Below are 17,902 nucleotides of genomic sequence, written 5' to 3'. Positions count from 1 at the left end.
CTTTTTACACATTGCATATCCATGTAAAAAAATCCAATAAAACCATGTCTGCATTTGTGATCAGAGAAACGAAAAAAAACAACAAGCTCTACAGTCCTGTTCACGCCAAGAACAATAACAATAAAGATAATCATATTAGCCTCCATACCAGCGAACGGTATCATCTGTTTATTCTAAGTGCACACTTGTCTGCCGCTTTAAATTCTCAAGCTCATTACAGCAGGATGGATTCTGATTGGCTGTCAATTTTTTATCATTCATCAGCTGGAAAAAAATCATTTTGAAAGTGAGGCTAACAATATTGTTTCTCTTTGTCTTTATCGTTATAGTTGTTGTGTGGACTCTGCTATTCTTTAATATTTAGAACGATTTTTAGAACTTTATAGTTATCTTTATGGTTATTGTACTTGGTGTGAAAGGGCCTTAACAGTTACTATACAATGCTCAAAACTTGCGTTTGAATCATCATTGGTGAATCCTTTACATATGAAAACGTACTTACAGACTGTGTGTCAGAAACGCCAGACTGTCCTTCCAGAGTTGGAATTGCCCTACTTTATAGAAACAGACCCTGGCATTGTAGGCTACTCTCACAGGAAAAAGTCCTTGTCCTCAGCAAAATGTGCTGTGCACATATGAATATTTCCACTGTTCTGGAACAGTGTTGTAAATATAACTGATTTCTAGTTGTGTCCTTTCTTCAAAGGCCAAACTAGTTTCAGCATTTCCAGAACATGAGAACAGCGAGAACAGAAGTTATGCCTTCTTTCTTTGCATGAACATTTGAGTGGCGTTATGCAAATCTTCCAATTCGTTATGTAGACATGTGGGGGTTGTGTTAGAACGAGACTTTTTAGGAGTGGTTGACTCTTAACTTTTAGAAAGAATATCTCTTTCGATTTGAGATGTTAGACTTTGAAACTTTACAGATCTTCTTTATTTACTTTATGCACAATGCAAGAGCTTGTAACACTCCAAAGAGAAAGAAAAATTGAAATCGCATCATATGACCCCTTTAACTTTGTTCCTCTAGAGCAGTGGTTCCCAAACCTATCCTGGCGTACCCCCAACACTGCACGTTTTCTTTGTCTCCCTAATTAAACATATCTGATTCAACTCATCAGCTCATTATCACATGGGTTAATGAGCTGATGAGTTGAATCAGATATGTTTAATTAGGGAGACAAAGAAAATGTGCAGTGTTGGGGGTACGCCAGGACAGGTTTGGGAACCACTGCTCTAGAGCCCCCTTCCTCAAATCTTGCCCTGGAGGTCCAATGCACTGCAGAATTTAGCTCCAACCCTGATCAAAGTCACCTGTCTGCGATTTTCGAATGATCCCAAAGACAGTGATTGGCATTGATTAGCATGCTCAGGTGTGTTTGATTAGGGTTAGAGCTAAACTCAGCAGGAAAGTGGATCTCGAGGTCCAGATTCGAGGATCCCTGCTCTAGAATCTTCCACTTTGAAACATCAGTGCTCTTCTAAATCACAATTGCTGTTTTATGATCTTCTCTATAACCACTCTGCTCAACTTCTTCATTTCTTAAACGCTCAACCTCGTTGCTCTAGAAGTACTCTGCTCTATAACCTCGCTCATGAATCCCTCTGCTCTAGAACCTCTGTTATATGGCCACACATTTTTGCATGTATCAGCATTTCTCTGCCGTATGATCTCACTGCATGTAATCCCACTGCTCAATCATTTCACTGCTCTAGAATCTTATTGTCCCATGATCTCACTGCTGAGGCATTAAAGTGGATGTGAATAGCGTGTGTAGCTGTGTGCACACCAGCATCTCTCTTAGTCCCTATGACAGACCTCTCCACAGGCATGTTTGGTTTTAAAGTGTATGTTGTAGGAGGTGTCTTCATTCTCATGCAACCATCAAAAAATAGTGTTGAGGTCCTTTAAAAGCCCTTGTTGTCCACCAGTATTGTCCTTTATTCAATTCTGACAGGATTTGATTAACAGATGTTCGTGCCCTCATATGAGACATGAAAAAACTGAAAGAGACTGAGAAAATAGGACATTTTGAGTTTGTTGTTGAAGAAGATCTGAAGGCACAACGGAATGTAGGCTCAGTGTTCTGAGGAAGTGACTGTTGTCTTCTGGGAATGTTTGCTTGGCATTAAGACAAGGGGCGGAGTCACAGGAAAGTCGCACAATTAGGGGGTGTGGTCCAAACATTTCCTCATCTTTCTCTCTCTCTTTCTCTCTAATCTGGCTTACACCCAATATTCTACATCTGCAGAGTTTGGTAACCAGTCTGCTTCCTCTTTATAAAACATTATAAAGTCATGATGAATTATTCAAAATGGATTACGTTTATCATAACATCTTCATCTTGACATAATCTTGATGTTTCTGCAGAATGAATATGTGATAAAGCACATTGTTGCATCGGCATCTTAAACTAAAATAGTGACTTTGTGACACGTTTGTGGATTAGATTAATAATTACTTTTTCCTATAGCATATGTTTTTATCCAAACCAATGACAAAAATAATATTCTGTATATTTCAAAAATATTTGTTTCATATGTGAATACTAGCTATTGTAGCAAATTAGTTAAAAATAATTAATAATTAAATCATTCATAATTATAATTATTCATCTCAGCTGCCAGAAGTAACTGTAGCAGAATTATACTACAAATAACTAACCTGTTTCGTCCAGCGAACTTTCAGTGTCATTTTATATCAAGAATGGCCAGAGAATAACTTTCTTATAGTACTAATGCATTAGAGGAAAATAAAGAATCGTTTTAGGGACGTTGATCTTCAAGCAGAAGCAGAGAAATATGTATTGTGCACGAAGTTTTATTAACCAAGTCACAAATAGCCTACATAACTAGTCTAAATATACACAATACATGGGCAAATGGAAAAGTGAAAATGACTGACTAAACCAAAGTGAAGCAGGGGGAGGAATTACAAGTTAAAAGATTGTTCTTCCAAGCTTGAAGAGTGACAAACACAAAAAGTAATCAGAAAATAATCAAATGTAATCAGTAACATTATATTTTAATAAAGTAATTGAAATAGTTACACTACTTATTACGTAAACTTGTAATCTGTAACCAATTACATTTCCAAAGGCACCTTCCCAGCACTGGTATTGGATCATCATTACATCACCGTGACAGCTTCTCTGTGTTCCTGCAGGCTGATTTTGAACAGTTCCTCTATAATTCCACCTTAAGAAGCCAAAAGACCTTTGGCCTATATCCAGTTGAATTCTTTTAAAAAGAGAGCGAGCTCTGGATGAAACATCGAGTGACTTTGAAGCCAGTATTTATGGATGTGTTCACTGAAGGGGTCACAGCCCCGGCTGAAGGGCTTTTGTGAGAGCAAACGTAGATTTGTTCAGAAAAGAAATCGTATAAATGCTCATAATTAACTTAACTTTAAGCTCATTACAATTGTAATATTAATCCAATTTAATCAAAAGGATCTCGTGACTCAGGAGTTCTATTATCTAAATCTTATCATAATTTCTAACCATTTTACCCCTGTTATATCAGCTGTTCATCTGCTCACAAGATGCCTGGCAGTTTCAGATCTGTCTTCATAAGGCTGTGACCTCCAGAGGAATCTTGTTCAGGTTAAGAATGTGTTTTTTATTATTATTATTTTTTTTATGTGTTTTTACTTTTTCATCTTAGGGAATTTTGAAAACAAACACTGATGGAGATGTATTTGATTGCTTTCTTGTTAAGGAATAAAAATAATAATTTAAAAACTGCATTTTATTTTATTTTTCATGACATACTTTATTTATTCAATATATGATTTTTAAAGTGATAAAATGCATAAGTACACTTTAAAGAGTGGCGACATGCAATTGTTACCTAAAAGAGCTATTTATAAACTGATTTAACCCATTATATATTTTGTATATTGTAAATTATTGTATTTAGGTGGATTCAGTGATCAATATTTTTTTTTGTTTGAATAAAACTACTATATAGTATGTAACATATATATAATGAATTTAAAGTTCATTATTTATGAGATATATAGAATTAAGATATACAAATGTAATTGATTGAATATAATAAAACAATATTTAATTGAAAATACATATATATTGATGAATTTTTCTTATATATTAATTATTATTCTAGCACAAATATAGAAAAACTTAGTGAGGTTTAATCATAACTTAAAATATTATATTAGATTTGTTGTTAAATTGTTTCAGTACTTTGTATGTCAGTTTTATACTGTCTGTGATGTTCCTAATTTTTTATGAAAATACATTTCACATGTAAATGTTCAATATTTTATGTGCCCACATGTTCCCTAATGAGTTAACTAAAAGGCATTGTGGTATTTTTATCTGGTGATGTTGTCGGCATTGCTACTTCAGTGTCATTTTATTAACTGGTTCATAAAAGAATGCAATTACTCATAAATCTGTGCCAGCCAATAAAGTTTTAATTTTAAAAAAGGCCCCTAAAAATACAGCCAGTAAAGAAACTGAATGCATTTTGAGGTCTCTTTATTCAGATCTCCTGTTGGACACCAGAATGTGTATAAAGTGTCAAATCTACACATTAAAGGACTTCTACTGTCCTCCTTACAGTGAGTAAACACAGAGCAATGTGCTGGACGCAGCCTCACGCGTCCTAAAAAAGTCTGAAATCATCCGTGTGAGGTCTGCCGTTCCCCAAGAAATGTTTTGTCATTTTCCGCCATTGTTGTTTTTAGTTGCTTGATATTTCAGCTCATTAAAACATATATTTCTATCCGAATGTGTGGAATCCGTCTTCAGATGTGACATTGCCACTACAGAATGCAAAAAGATCATTAAGCAAATGTAATATTTTGATAAGTCATGGAAAACTGTCTCTGGTATGAAAGCGTGAGGACCTCTGCTGTGATTGACCTCAGCTGTATCCCAGAATGTGAGTGAAGTCACCAAGTGGACACACGCAACCCTGATACACAGTCTGTTTATGATCCAAGGTTTTCCACAGCATTGGAAGCAGGGGCTTTTTTGTTTATCTGCATTTTTTTCCCATTTACCAGAAAATAAATGCTTTATGGGAACACTCAGCATTGCTTTGACTGATTCGAAAACTATAAACAAACACTTTTTTGCAAACCACAAGACAAGACTTAAAAATATTCTTCAGGTTGTTCATGTTAAAGTCCACATGAAATGCAGTTTGCAATGCATTCAAAATGCAACATATTTTGGGATATGTGTATGTTTATGTGTTTATCTATTGAAAAATAGCATTTACGAGAGTAAACAAGTTTGATTTTGATTTCATGTTGACTGTTATTTATTGATACATTGTTTGAGACAAAGTCCATGGAAGCCTGTTTCCACCACAGAATAAAATTATTAATAAGGGAATTGAGACTTTTTATACAAAACTTACAATTCTGAGCGGGAAAAAAAAATATTTTGACATTTTCCTTAGAATTACAAGTTTTTTACAAGTTTTCCCCCCTATAATTATGTTTAAATCTCACAATACTGACTTATTTGTTTCCATCCAAAAAAAAAAAAAAAATATCTCAACTTTTCTGAATTTGTTTTCTAAGAAATGCAAGTTTATATAACTAACAACTGTGTGTTTATAACAAGTCAGAATTGAGAGATATAAATTCCTGATTGCATGAAAAAGTCTGAATTGTGAGATAAAAAGTCAGTTAGTTCTTATTCCATTAAAGAAAATCTGCTCCACATGTACAAAGAAAAACATCAGTAATCCTAAAAGTTTACATTTTGGTCCTCAGTTGACGAAGTGTGCAAACAGTTAACATCCAAGTTCATAATCTGAAACTTGAGAGGTTTTATAGTTAAACCAAAAGCATTGTGTAAAAAAATAAAAATAAAATCACAACTCTTAACCACTTAGATTGCAGCCTTGAGATTTTACACAAACCTCTGTACCCCTTAAACCTAGCGACTACAACTAAAAATAAAGCCTACTTCTGAGGAAATTACAACAAAAACCATTAACATAAGCTCAAAGTCCTCTCAAGTTTTTCCTGAGGGCACACAAAAAGGAGAGGAGGAGGATAAGAGCTCCCTTTTGCTTTAGAAACACCCTGAACAAACATTTAATACTGAAGTGTTTCCATCTGATATACAGAGTCTGTGGGTGGAGATTCCTGCCCAAGAATTCACAAAAACATGGTATGTCTAAATAGCACTAGGATAAATTAGTACCGGACCACGAATGATGGTGCGGAAGAAGCCTGGTGTTATTCATCTGAATCATTGATGACTATCATATGTATGACTGTCACATCTGATCACGGTATCACATCAGACCCGCATGAATCTTCTTCTACCTGAAGGAGAGCTGGAACAACATTTTATTTGATTAAACTTCCTGGATGTGAGCAGAAGCCATATGAACCTGTTATGTGGGTTTATTTCTTGCTCACCTACTCCAAGCAAATTTGTTTTAAAGCATCAAATCATATTTTTTTTGTTGTCATTGAAAGCGATATGTTGCACGAAACAACAAATCCAAGACAATCAGACCAAGTAATAAATGTAATATTAAGTTATTTTGATGGCAAAATGATGTTCTTGCTTAGTATTTTGGTCGTTTTTCAGTACTAATATCGAAACATTCTTGAATCATGATGCATTTACCTGAAAAGCAAAAGTAGTTGTTTTCTAAAAAATATATCAAAAGTTATTGCTTAAAAATAATACTAATAATAATAATCTGTTGATGAGGCAAGAAAAAAAGTGGAATACTACTATTTTTCTTACCTTACTAGCAAAATTTTTTTTCTTGTTTTAGGCAAAAACTATTTTTTTTCCTTCGTTTTCTTACATCATTTTGATTCTCAAGTGATTAGATATTTGTACTGAATTTTTTTTTTTTTTTGTGCTTTTGGACCAATGAGATTTCAGTGTGGGTGGAGCAACTCAACAAGCCATAAATAGAAAATGCAACATTCAGCATTTGACACTTTTTGTGTGTGCCTGAATAAGGCAGTATCACAACTAATAATTGTGTTTTTTGGCAAACTATTATGTAAACATCTTGCGTCACATGATCAGACAGAGTCTGGTTAGCATCTGCTAAAGCACAGGTAACGTCATTCGCACACCTGACTCTGTAAGTATTGAATAAAAAAAATATGGAAAAGAAGTGTAACTTTGATCTATCAGATATTTAAATAAAATTCAAAATATGAAGATATGCATGAATAGTCTATCAAAGGCAACTGTTTTGTTGGTTTCTGGGGTTAAAAGTGACATTTTTAAGTGCAGAAGCGAGAATGTCCTGTTCCTCTTGCAAAACAATCCTGTCTGGAATTAGAAAATTCCAACTATGGGAGTAAAAAACCCCCTTGTGTATCTGTCCACAGATGTGTTGTATCTCCATTTCAGTCCAGAGGCAAAAGGCTCTAGAGGTTATCGTACATGCGAAGGGTTCTCTCTAACTGCTGACCTACACGCTGGTAGAAGGCGATCTGTTGGCGGAGATATGCCTGCATCATCTCTTTAAAGTCCACCTCCCTGCGCTGGTGGAAGTGGTTCATCTCGGCCTGCAGGGCGAAACCCACAGTCCTGCAGCGTTTACGAATGCCATGCGCTTCCTCTTGGTCCATCTTCCCCTCATCGCTCATACGCTGAGACTCCTTCACCTTAGCAAAAGCACCTAAAACGGAGTGAAATAGAAAGACGTTTTAGAAATTTGAAAATATTGTAGCAATATGCACAAACCACTGGTCAAGAACTAGCAATGACACTGAAGATAACTTTCTAAATAACTTATTAAATAACATTTTGAGCAAACCACTAAACTTGTACTATTCAAAATTCAACAGATTTAATATTGATTAATTATTACCTTTTTTTTTATTTACCAACCTTTTGCACTTAAGGAAACCTCTTGCTTAGACTGATTAGGCAAACAGAAAGAATAAATAAATAAACCTTACTTATTAAATAATATTACATATAACCTTTTTAATATCATATTTTATCATTATAAAACATTTTAAATAGACCATATGAATTTGCAGACAAGTTTGTGGTTCCAATGTACATATATATAAATACTACTTATTAAATAATTCTACATATATTTAACAACATATTTTTATAATAATTTAAATGTGTAAACAAAGAATACTGTATGATGTTGCAGACAAAGTTGTGGTTAAAATTTACACACAAATACACACACACACACACACACATACATACATACATATATATATATATATATATATATATATATATATACACACACACACACATAATCATAAAATATATATATATATATATATATATATATATATATATATATATCCAATTTATTGGACAATTATAATAAATAAATATTATGAATTCCAATATATTTTCTTGTATATATATAACTTGTTGGATAATTATATGTACTATATATTATGCAGTTTTTCCCAGTTATACAAAAATTACATATATAGTGCAAATATACATAAATATACAAAATTTTACACATATTTTAAGAATTAGAGATACCGAATCTGATTAAATCACACTTTCTGCAACAACTTCTCTACATTACAAAGGCCAAACAAGACTCCGGTAATGGCTCAACAAATCTCTGATCTCATTTGTTAGATGAAAGTCCCTTTTGTCTCAGATTTGTTTGACGTTTCCAGTTTAACTGGTTCTTAGTGTTCATGTTCTGTTGCGAAAGAACACACCACTCACACACACTCATGAAAATCTAAGATCTGAATGGAGCCGCTGAGTCATACGACTCACAGAGAGATATATGAGTGAATCTGGAGGCATGAACCAACAGATCCACTAAATCATCACATGCTGTGTCCATCAGCATCACAGAAGACAGACAGAAAGACAGAATATCAGAGAAAGCGTGACGCATCCCAGCATGAATGGCTGATCAGAGATCAGTGTTTGACAATGCGTGTACACACCTGTAATCAGACACAGGAAGTCTGGCCCTGTGTTCTCTGTGTTCATTCATTTCATTGCTTTATTTCCTTTCAGCTCACAGAATGACAGATTACAAATGAGTACAGTCAAATGAAAGCCTCTTGTTTGCATTCCCACACAGAGCATCTAAAGTAAGACAAAATTGTCTCCCCATAAACAAGGTCATAGTTCGACTAGATATTTATTTTTGGAAATGATTCGTAACCACACTGAGTAAAATGGCCAGTTTCTACACATTTGCCCTAAGGCATGGAAACCCATTTCCGACTCATTAAAAAACAAATAAAGTTTTGGTAAATTACAATTATAGTAAAAAGGCTGAAATTATAACATACTAAATCAAAATTATGACATACGGTTCTACTTATAAATAAAAAGTCATTTTTGTCACGATTTTTACTTTTTAAATAAACAGGATTATTTAGTAAGGCCATTTCCAACCCATGAGAGAAAATGCTTTAGTAAATCAACTATGAGATGAAGAATATCAATTTTGACAAATTTGAAATAAAAAGATAGAAATTAGAAAATAGAAATTATGGTATACTGTCATAATTATGAGAACTGTTTTTTAAAACATTTACTACAGTACGTATGCTCTGTTATTAACCTCTGAATACCGGTGTAGTTCAGGCTGTCAGTTCAGTTCACCCAAATTGATGGATACTGAATAGACGTTGGAGTATATTTGAGCTGTTACAAAGAGCAAAGAAAAAAAATCCAAGATGCATTCCTTTAACCTAGGGGACAATGAAATAATAGGGTGAATTTCTCATGACAGAGGGACAGGAGCAAGCATCCAGCGGTGCCAGGCACAACCCAGCATTGACCTCTACCACACATACTCTCTGATCGCTCAAGTTTACAGGACTGAATTCAACAAAGCCATGCTTAATATTATAAAATATCAAATTTTCAATCAAAATGCATGTGTATTTAAAGAGTTAGAAATGAAAAGACTACATGCTGCAAGCCTGATTCAAACCTGCGGCACTTGCACAAGCACTATCACAAGTCCAATCATTCAAATATGCTGATTTGAAAAACATTTGTATTATTATCAGTGTCCTGCATACATTTGTGTAGTTTAAAACATCTGGTTTTCCTCAGTTTGTTTGCAATGCTCAGCAAGCAAAGGTTTGTAAGTGGGGTTAATTTGATGTACTAATGGACCGTAGACATGCTACACATTAACATTGACCATAAACCACTGGAATACCCTGTTGAAAAAAACAGCTTATGCTAGTTAGGTATGTTTTGACGCTGGGATGCTGGTTTATGCTGGTCCTTTTGCTGGTTTGTGATGGTCCTTTTGCTGGTTTATGCTGGTCCTTTTGTTGGTTTATGCTGTTCCTATGCTGGTTTATGCTGGTCCCATGCTGGTTTATGCTGGTCATTTTGTTGGTTTATGATGGTCCTTTTGCTGGTTTATGATGGTCCTTTTGCTGGTTTATGCTGGTCCTTTTGTTGGTTTATGCTGTTCCTATGCTGGTTTATGCTGGTCAATTTGTTGGTTTATGATGGTCCTTTTGCTGGTTAATGATGGTCCTTTTTCTGGTTTATGCTGGTCTTTTGCTGGTTTATGCTGGGCCTTTGCTGGTTTATGCTGGTCCTATGCTGGTCCTTTTGCTGGTTTATGCTGGTCTTTTGTTGGTTTATGCTGGTCCTTTTGCTGGTTTATGTTGTTCTTTTGCTGGTGGTTTATGCTGGTCCTTTGCTGGTTTATGCTGTTTTTTTGTTGGTTTATGCTGGTCCTTTTGCTGGTTTATGCTGGTCATTTTGTTGGTTTATGCTGGTCCTTTTGCTGGTTTATGCTGGTCATTTTGTTGGTTTATGCTGGTTCTATGATGGTTTATGCTGGTCCTTTGCTGGTTTATGCTGGTCCCTTGCTAGTTTATGCTGGTCCTTTTGCTGGTTTATGCTGGTCCTTTGCTGGTTTATGCTGTTTTTTTGTTGGTTTATGCTGGTCCTTTTGCTTGTTTATGCTGGTCATTTTGTTGGTTTATGCTGGTTCTATGCTGGTTTATGCTGGTCCTTTGCTGGTTTATGCTGGTCCCTTGCTAGTTTATGCTGGTCCTTTGCTGGTTTATGCTGGTCCCTTGCTAGTTTATGCTGGTCTTTTGCTGGTTTATGCTGGTCCTTTGCTGGTTTATGCTGGTCCCTTGCTAGTTTATGCTGTTTTTTTGTTGGTTTATGCTGGTCCTTTTGCTGGTTTATGCTGGTCATTTTGTTGGTTTATGCTGGTTCTATGCTGGTTTATGCTGGTCCTTTGCTGGTTTATGCTGGTCCCTTGCTAGTTTATGCTGGTCCTTTTGCTGGTTTATGCTGGTCCTTTTCTGGTTTATGCTGGTCTTTTGCTGGTTTATGCTGGTCCTTTGCTGGTTTATGCTGGTCCCTTGCTAGTTTATGCTGGTCCTTTTGCTGGTTTATGCTGGTCAATTTGTTGGTTTATGCTGGTTCTATGCTGGTCCTTTGCTGGTTTATGTTGGTCCCTTGCTAGTTTATGCTGGTCCTTTTGCTGGTTTATGCTGGTCTTTTGCTGGTTTATGCTGGTCCTTTGCTGGTTTATGCTGGTCCCTTGCTGGTTTATGCTGGTCTTTTGCTGGTTTATGCTGGTCCTTTGCTGGTTTATGCTGGTCCTTTTGATGATTTATGCTGGTCATGTGGTGGCAAAGGACCAGCATAAACCATCAAAGGACCAGCATCCCAGCGTCAAAACATACCTAACCAGCATATGCAGTTTTTTTTCAGCAGGGTATATTTAATTCCTCTTGTTCTGTACTTTCAATCAAGCAAAACTTAATTGTGTGTGTGCTACTGTCCTAACAGAGCCATTAAAAGAGGAACCTGAACATCCATAAACTGTCCGCACATCATTTCTGTGCTCAGTGACTGTTTACTTGTATCCCTATATAAACAGTAGTACATATGACTTATGTTTACTCTGAGGGAATGTCTTGAGGTTTTCTAATGGAAAACATGCCAAATCTTAACTCCACTTGACACCTAAATGATTTTCCGGGGGTTTTTAAGTCAGTGCCTAATCAAAAGCCATAGTTTATTGATAGGTTACTTCAAGTAAACAAAAACCAATGTAGCTCTTTATATACCACAGACCACACATTTCCTAAATTAAACAAACCACCATCTGATCCCATAAACTAAATATACTTTAGGATAGCATGAGGCTAATTGCAGTAAGAAACAGGATCAGTGTATGATCTGAGCTTTCTCTCAGTGTTTGAGGTGAAATGAATGTTAATAGCACAACGAATAACTGACCTGAAGATGCAGAGCTGCATTTAATATGTCTAACAGCACTGCCATGGACACAAAGAGGAATTTTAGACTGGAAAAACAGTCACAGCTCAATTTAGCCCAGAGCAAATTCTCAGACAAATTCTCAACAAACCATACTGGTGGGCCAAAAAGATCACACAACCACATTTCTCAAGCAAAACACTTTTACAGAAAAAGCATATTAGGTTAATATAGATATATGCTTTTTAAAATTCAAATTGTATACTTTCTAATGTGACACTTTACCTGCTGGGATGCCAAAGTGAACTTTATACATCTATTACACTTGAAAACTGATCTGATTATGGACAAATAAGTATAAATAAGTACAAAACATAAAAAATGTAAAGCTACAAAGAGCATTCAACGGGTAATTTAGCAATAGCATTACAGAAGTGAGGCTTTAAAATCACACTGGATGCAATTAATTGAAATAGGTGCTCAAAAATGCTGTAGGATCATTTTTGAATGACATTTGGTTTGATATCTAATGCAATGCACTTAATTAATCTGTAAGTGTTTACATAGTAAATCAAGTCTAAGTTTCTCAGCTGCTATACAGTTATAGGACAAGTGTGAAGTGATTTCCCACCGTCCTGTATTTCTCTCCTGTTCATTCTCACATGCTTACACTTCCTGATTATTTAAGACACATGCGTGAAGTACAAAACTGGCTCAGTTCCTGCCAGCTAGCGATGAGAACCTCATAGAGGAATTCAAGGTCTTGCCCTGACATGTTATTTTTCTTTATTTCAAACCTAAAAGCAACAAGAATCTCTCCAAAAAATGCTCAACTATGATGTATGTGTGTGACTGTGTATTACTGGCAATAAAATCAGACCAACACCCACACAAGCCAAAGAGTTCATGACTACTGTACACGCAGAGCCCGAGGCCTGGAACACCTTTGGTTTTTTTCTTGTATTATTCATTCTCTCCCTATTTGCTAAGGCGGGAGGTGTTCTCCATTAAAAGCCAAATTCATATCCCACTGCTTTTGGAGGACCTTTATATTTCTGTAGCCTTTAATTCGGGGAGTCGTCGAGTTCAAGCTGACTTCTGGACATCAGGTCAAGTGCCCTGTAGTCCCATGGTGGATCTGATTAAATCTTTTTGGCTGGGATGTGAATGAATAACTTAAATTAGCCTTCATATTATTGTTTCATACAAACTATATAGTAGCTTAACATGTTTCCATTCAATCAAATCTTGACAAAATTAAATTCCATCCCACATTATTTGCTAAATATTCTGTTTACACAATGAAAAGTCACATTATAGACATTAGATGCATTAAGAATGCCATTTAATGTTGTTTTAAAGAACTTCCAAAATGTATAACTGTGCAAAGTGTTTTTTTTTTCAGTCATTTTAAGATTCACTGTAAGCCAGAAACAGTTCCTTAAATCGATGTTCTCCTAGATAGCAACAGTTATTGATTTAATATATTAAAGATGTAATATAACAGTTATTTATTTAATATTCTAAAAGTATAAACTAAAATTAAAACCATAAAATGTTTTACTTGATATAAAATAAACATTAAATGTAAATAAAATCACACACACACACACACACACACATAAACATTGGAGACAACCTTTCTTGTTTTAAGTAGTAAAATACCTAAATCTACAACTGAATTTTTTTTTTACTAGCAACATACCAATTATAATATATAATAAAAATGACAAAAACACAAGTGAATTACTAAAACTTTAAATAAAAATAATAATAAAATGCAAAAATACATTTTTAAAAATTAACTCAATATTAACTATAATAGTATCTCAATGATGCTAAAATAACTCTGCTTTGAAGTTAAATCAATATCAGTATTAATATGCAATTTAAATATTGGACTTAAATCAAACATCAATGTTGATTCAACAATAAATCAATGACTGTTGCTATCAAGAACACTGCTCCTAAATCTGCATGTGTCAGCCATCAGCAGTGCAATGTATGAAACTCTGATTGACTTCTACTGTAGGAGGCCTGTTGTGCATACATCAGTTGCTATTAAACACCATTATCCATTGTACACTGAGATCCACTATGTCTGAACACGAACAGTAATCATGTTATAACCGTTATAGGGTGTGAAGATGAAACTGGAGTAATCATATTGGCCTGCTTTCAACACACTCACACGTTAAAAGGTTTGCTTACGGTGGTTATTTGATTAGCTCAAACTTATTCTTCAGCATAATGCTATGTCAACTACGCTAAAAGGTTTAAAATAATGATTTAAGAGCTGTGTAATCACTCATCTTTAATTGAATTAAATCTATTCCAAATGATTACCTTTAATCTGGGGTCTGGTTTGTGCCTAGGTCATGTGACCAATCACGCCTTCAGCAAACTGAGTAATAAAGATAAAAAGCATTTCTGTTCTCTTCAGCAATCTACTGACCTCACCACATTGAACACATAACTGCACCTGTTTAACGAACCTGTTTAACAACATTAAAACCTCACATAGATTACAGCTTCTCAGATATCAGGGTTTCATTAAAGGTTCTGTAAGCATTGTTATAATACCTCACATAAAAGGATTTCACTCAAACAGGCGTCTTAAGAAACTACACCATCTCTATGAAGCCTTTTAGCCAATCAGAAGCCCTCTCTGCATTTCAATCAACTTGTCTTGCATTTTAAGTTTTTACTATGTGTCTTTGAAAGATGTGATTTGAGAGATGTCCAAAATTTCATCATGTGTCAGGATGTCCGCAAATGTTAAGTCTGATTACTTTTTAACATCATTATGACATTACACAAAAGGATCCTTATAAAAGTGGAAGTTTGTCTGAGCCACAATCTGATGAGGTTTAATGTCTTGGTCTTGATTGCACTGATTAATGACATTATTTCCCTCACTTCCTGTGATTTCGACTGAGAATGCAGAGGATGCTTCCTGTCAGGAGCAGAGCCAGGAATTTCTCTTTCTTAACTGCCAGTAAATGTCAAAACACATCACATTTTGGCTAAAAAGACTTTCTGAAAGTCAACTTTTGGAGTTTTTGGTTTATTTTGATGCTTTTAGTTTTAGTTAACAAAAAATAAAAAATAAACCCTGCATTGGACCCCATTTACTTTTGTCGTATGACCGAAAACAAACCACATTTTTCATTTTTCAAAATATCTTTAGAGTTAAAAAAAAAGAAAGTCAGTTCTGAACTCTCCCTTTAAACAAAATGAAGTTTACCTTTCTGCAGGTGGATGATGTCTGGAAAGTTGGACAGCAGGCCCTGGTAGAGCGACAGTGTATCCAGCATGTGAAACAGGTCGTATTTAGGTTGCTCTGCAAACATCTCCCCGATGTTCTCGTAGGTGCGGCCTGTGTGCGAGATGGCATTACTCAGGGAGTCCGAGTTGTATGGAGGGTCCAGCAGGAACGACTGGCTAATGGACTGGAAGGCATTTCCCAGCCTCTGGAATTCTTTCCGGAAGCCTCCGAGGTGTTTGCGGACCAGCTCTGATGTGACGTGGGTCAGCTGCATCACACTGTCGTCCATCTTTTTGGCGAACACCTTAAAGGAGTCAATGCGCTCCTCCACGTCCTGAAGGTCCTGGTGCTCGTTGGGAATCTGGAAGGTGAGCATGAAGTGCGCTCCGACCATCTCGTCCTTTTCCGCTCGCCTCTTCCCGAGCTTCCACTGTTTGTCATCTGCACACATGAGGAAGTGTTCGAAACCCTCATACTGAGACAACACGGGGTGGCTGGTCATGTGGTCCATCCACAAAATAAGCCTCCTCTTCCTTTTCTCAATAAAGTCTTCCTCGAATCGTCCCGTGGCCTGCTTCTCGGGAAGGTGAGGAATGGAAATCACTGTGAATTTGTGCAGTAGTCTGTTGTAGAGCCAGTCAAAGTGCTTGTAGCGGCGGTACACCGGCCTGCCATTGTGACTGGGGGTGACGCGGTACGAAATGTACGTCTTAATGCCTTTAAACTTCGTCTGTTTGGTGGGGTCTTCAACGGAACAAGTGAAGGGCTGAGGGTTCTCCTTCCACTGAGGCCCCCGGGGGCCCATTTCAATAGAGTAAGACTCTGCGATCTTTGCCATCATGGGAACGTCGCCAAGTATGAAGGCTTCCACACCTGACCGCACGAAGCTGGAGAATCGGTTCAAGTTCCTGCCCACCATGCTGCCCTTTCTATTGCTGGACATGCTGTCCTGGCGCTCCATATACGGCTTGGGCCGGTAGTGAACGTTGGGGTTGGAATATGGATTTTGGGAATGTCCATTGGCGCCAACACCTCTCCGAGGATCTTCATCCTCAACCACCGTCGAGGTTTCATCCCAGTCGTCCCAGTCGTCATCGTCGTCGCTCGGCAGGGTCGTGGAAGGCGCATGGATGTACGATACATCTCTACCAGGAGAGCTTTCAGGTGAGCTGAGGGAATGATCCGTCAGGTTGGACCCGGATCGGTTCCGGATGATGTGAACGTACGAGGCGGGGAACAGGCCTCGTTCTCCTCGGCTGTTCTCACCCTGCAGCCAGCCGTCCACAGAGTTCTCGTCGAAAATCACCAGCTCCTCATTCTCCTGGATGTTGATCTCTTCCTTGTTCTCACTTTGGAAAGTGTAGAGGGCTTTGGCTCTCAGGGACATTTTTGTATATTTTGCAAGCCAAATGCAAAAAAAAAAAAAAAAAAGGCCCACAAAATAAGGTCCTTATCTCATATCAGACTGCAGAGATCAAATCTAACCAAAACAGGGCTGTTTGATAACTTAAAAGTTTGCTTATATGTTAATGTTATCATAGTACTTTGACAAAACTAACAGTTTTGAGGCTGATGGTAAATAAATAAATAAAAAAATACATAAAGTATTTTTAAAGTTACTGACCACAAAGAAGACAACAGTAATCTTTTATGTTTCACTGGGAATCAAGTCTTACATGTTGGAAGTCCACTGTCAGGTTGTTACTCTCCAACTTCCCTTAATTTATGCCGTTTCATTATTCCACAAAACTTCTCTTCATCCGCAAAAAAAAAATAAAAAAAAATAAACCGATAAATCCACAAATCCCGTCCAGCAGAACCGAGACACCGGCAAACACATCCAGTTCAGTCTCTCATAATAACTATAAAATAGTTTCAAGCATCATGCATGCTGCAAATATATTTAAAAACATAAACAAAAACATCTGTTTCGCAAGTCAGGCTGAACTAAATTCCAGATGAAAACATTATCCCAGAATCCCAGACAGAGAAGGGAAATAAACGCATCCTTTGCATTCCGCAAACAAACGAATAAGTAAGTTAGAGCTAAAGCATCTTTATCATCCACAGAGCCAGTTCAGATCGCCGTGTGCTCGTATTATCTCCTTCGAGGTGTGATTCAACAGGCCCGTGAAGAGTTTTTCATAAAGTATTTCTTTACTTTGAGCACAAACGCAGTAACTCTTTCCATGACGCGACGATCGACGAACAATGAGAGCAGCGCAGTTCAGCGCGAGGTTCGCGTCGCGTCTGTGGCGCCGCTCGGCGGTCAAATAAACAAGTATCTGATGGAGTGCATTTAGTGTTCTAACCACGAAATATATATATATATATATATATGACGGTGACATTGGGAAAAATAGTTTTGGACGGACATTCAAATGCCATGACTTATAAACAGCACATTAAGATTTGCCCTGTTAATTCCAAT

At 36.6% G+C, this 17,902-nt stretch overlaps 1 protein-coding gene across 1 annotated transcript; it reads right to left on the bottom strand.

The window, feature by feature from the left end:
• Positions 1-5,269: 5,269 nt before the first annotated feature.
• On the bottom strand, positions 5,270-17,688 carry LOC127947026 (sorting nexin-33). The gene is made up of 2 exons (XM_052543920.1): positions 15,451-17,688; positions 5,270-7,650 (listed from the first exon to the last, which is right to left on the bottom strand). The coding sequence occupies exons 1-2, from the start codon at positions 16,856-16,858 to the stop codon at positions 7,397-7,399; spliced, it is 1,662 nt and encodes a 553-aa protein (XP_052399880.1). The 5' UTR covers positions 16,859-17,688; the 3' UTR covers positions 5,270-7,396.
• Positions 17,689-17,902: the final 214 nt, after the last annotated feature.

This window comes from Carassius gibelio, chromosome A25, assembly GCF_023724105.1.
Source record: "Carassius gibelio isolate Cgi1373 ecotype wild population from Czech Republic chromosome A25, carGib1.2-hapl.c, whole genome shotgun sequence".
NCBI classification, from domain to species: domain Eukaryota; kingdom Metazoa; phylum Chordata; class Actinopteri; order Cypriniformes; family Cyprinidae; genus Carassius; species Carassius gibelio.
Note: the sequence above shows the minus strand (reverse complement) of the source record. Positions and strands in the feature narration are given on the sequence as shown.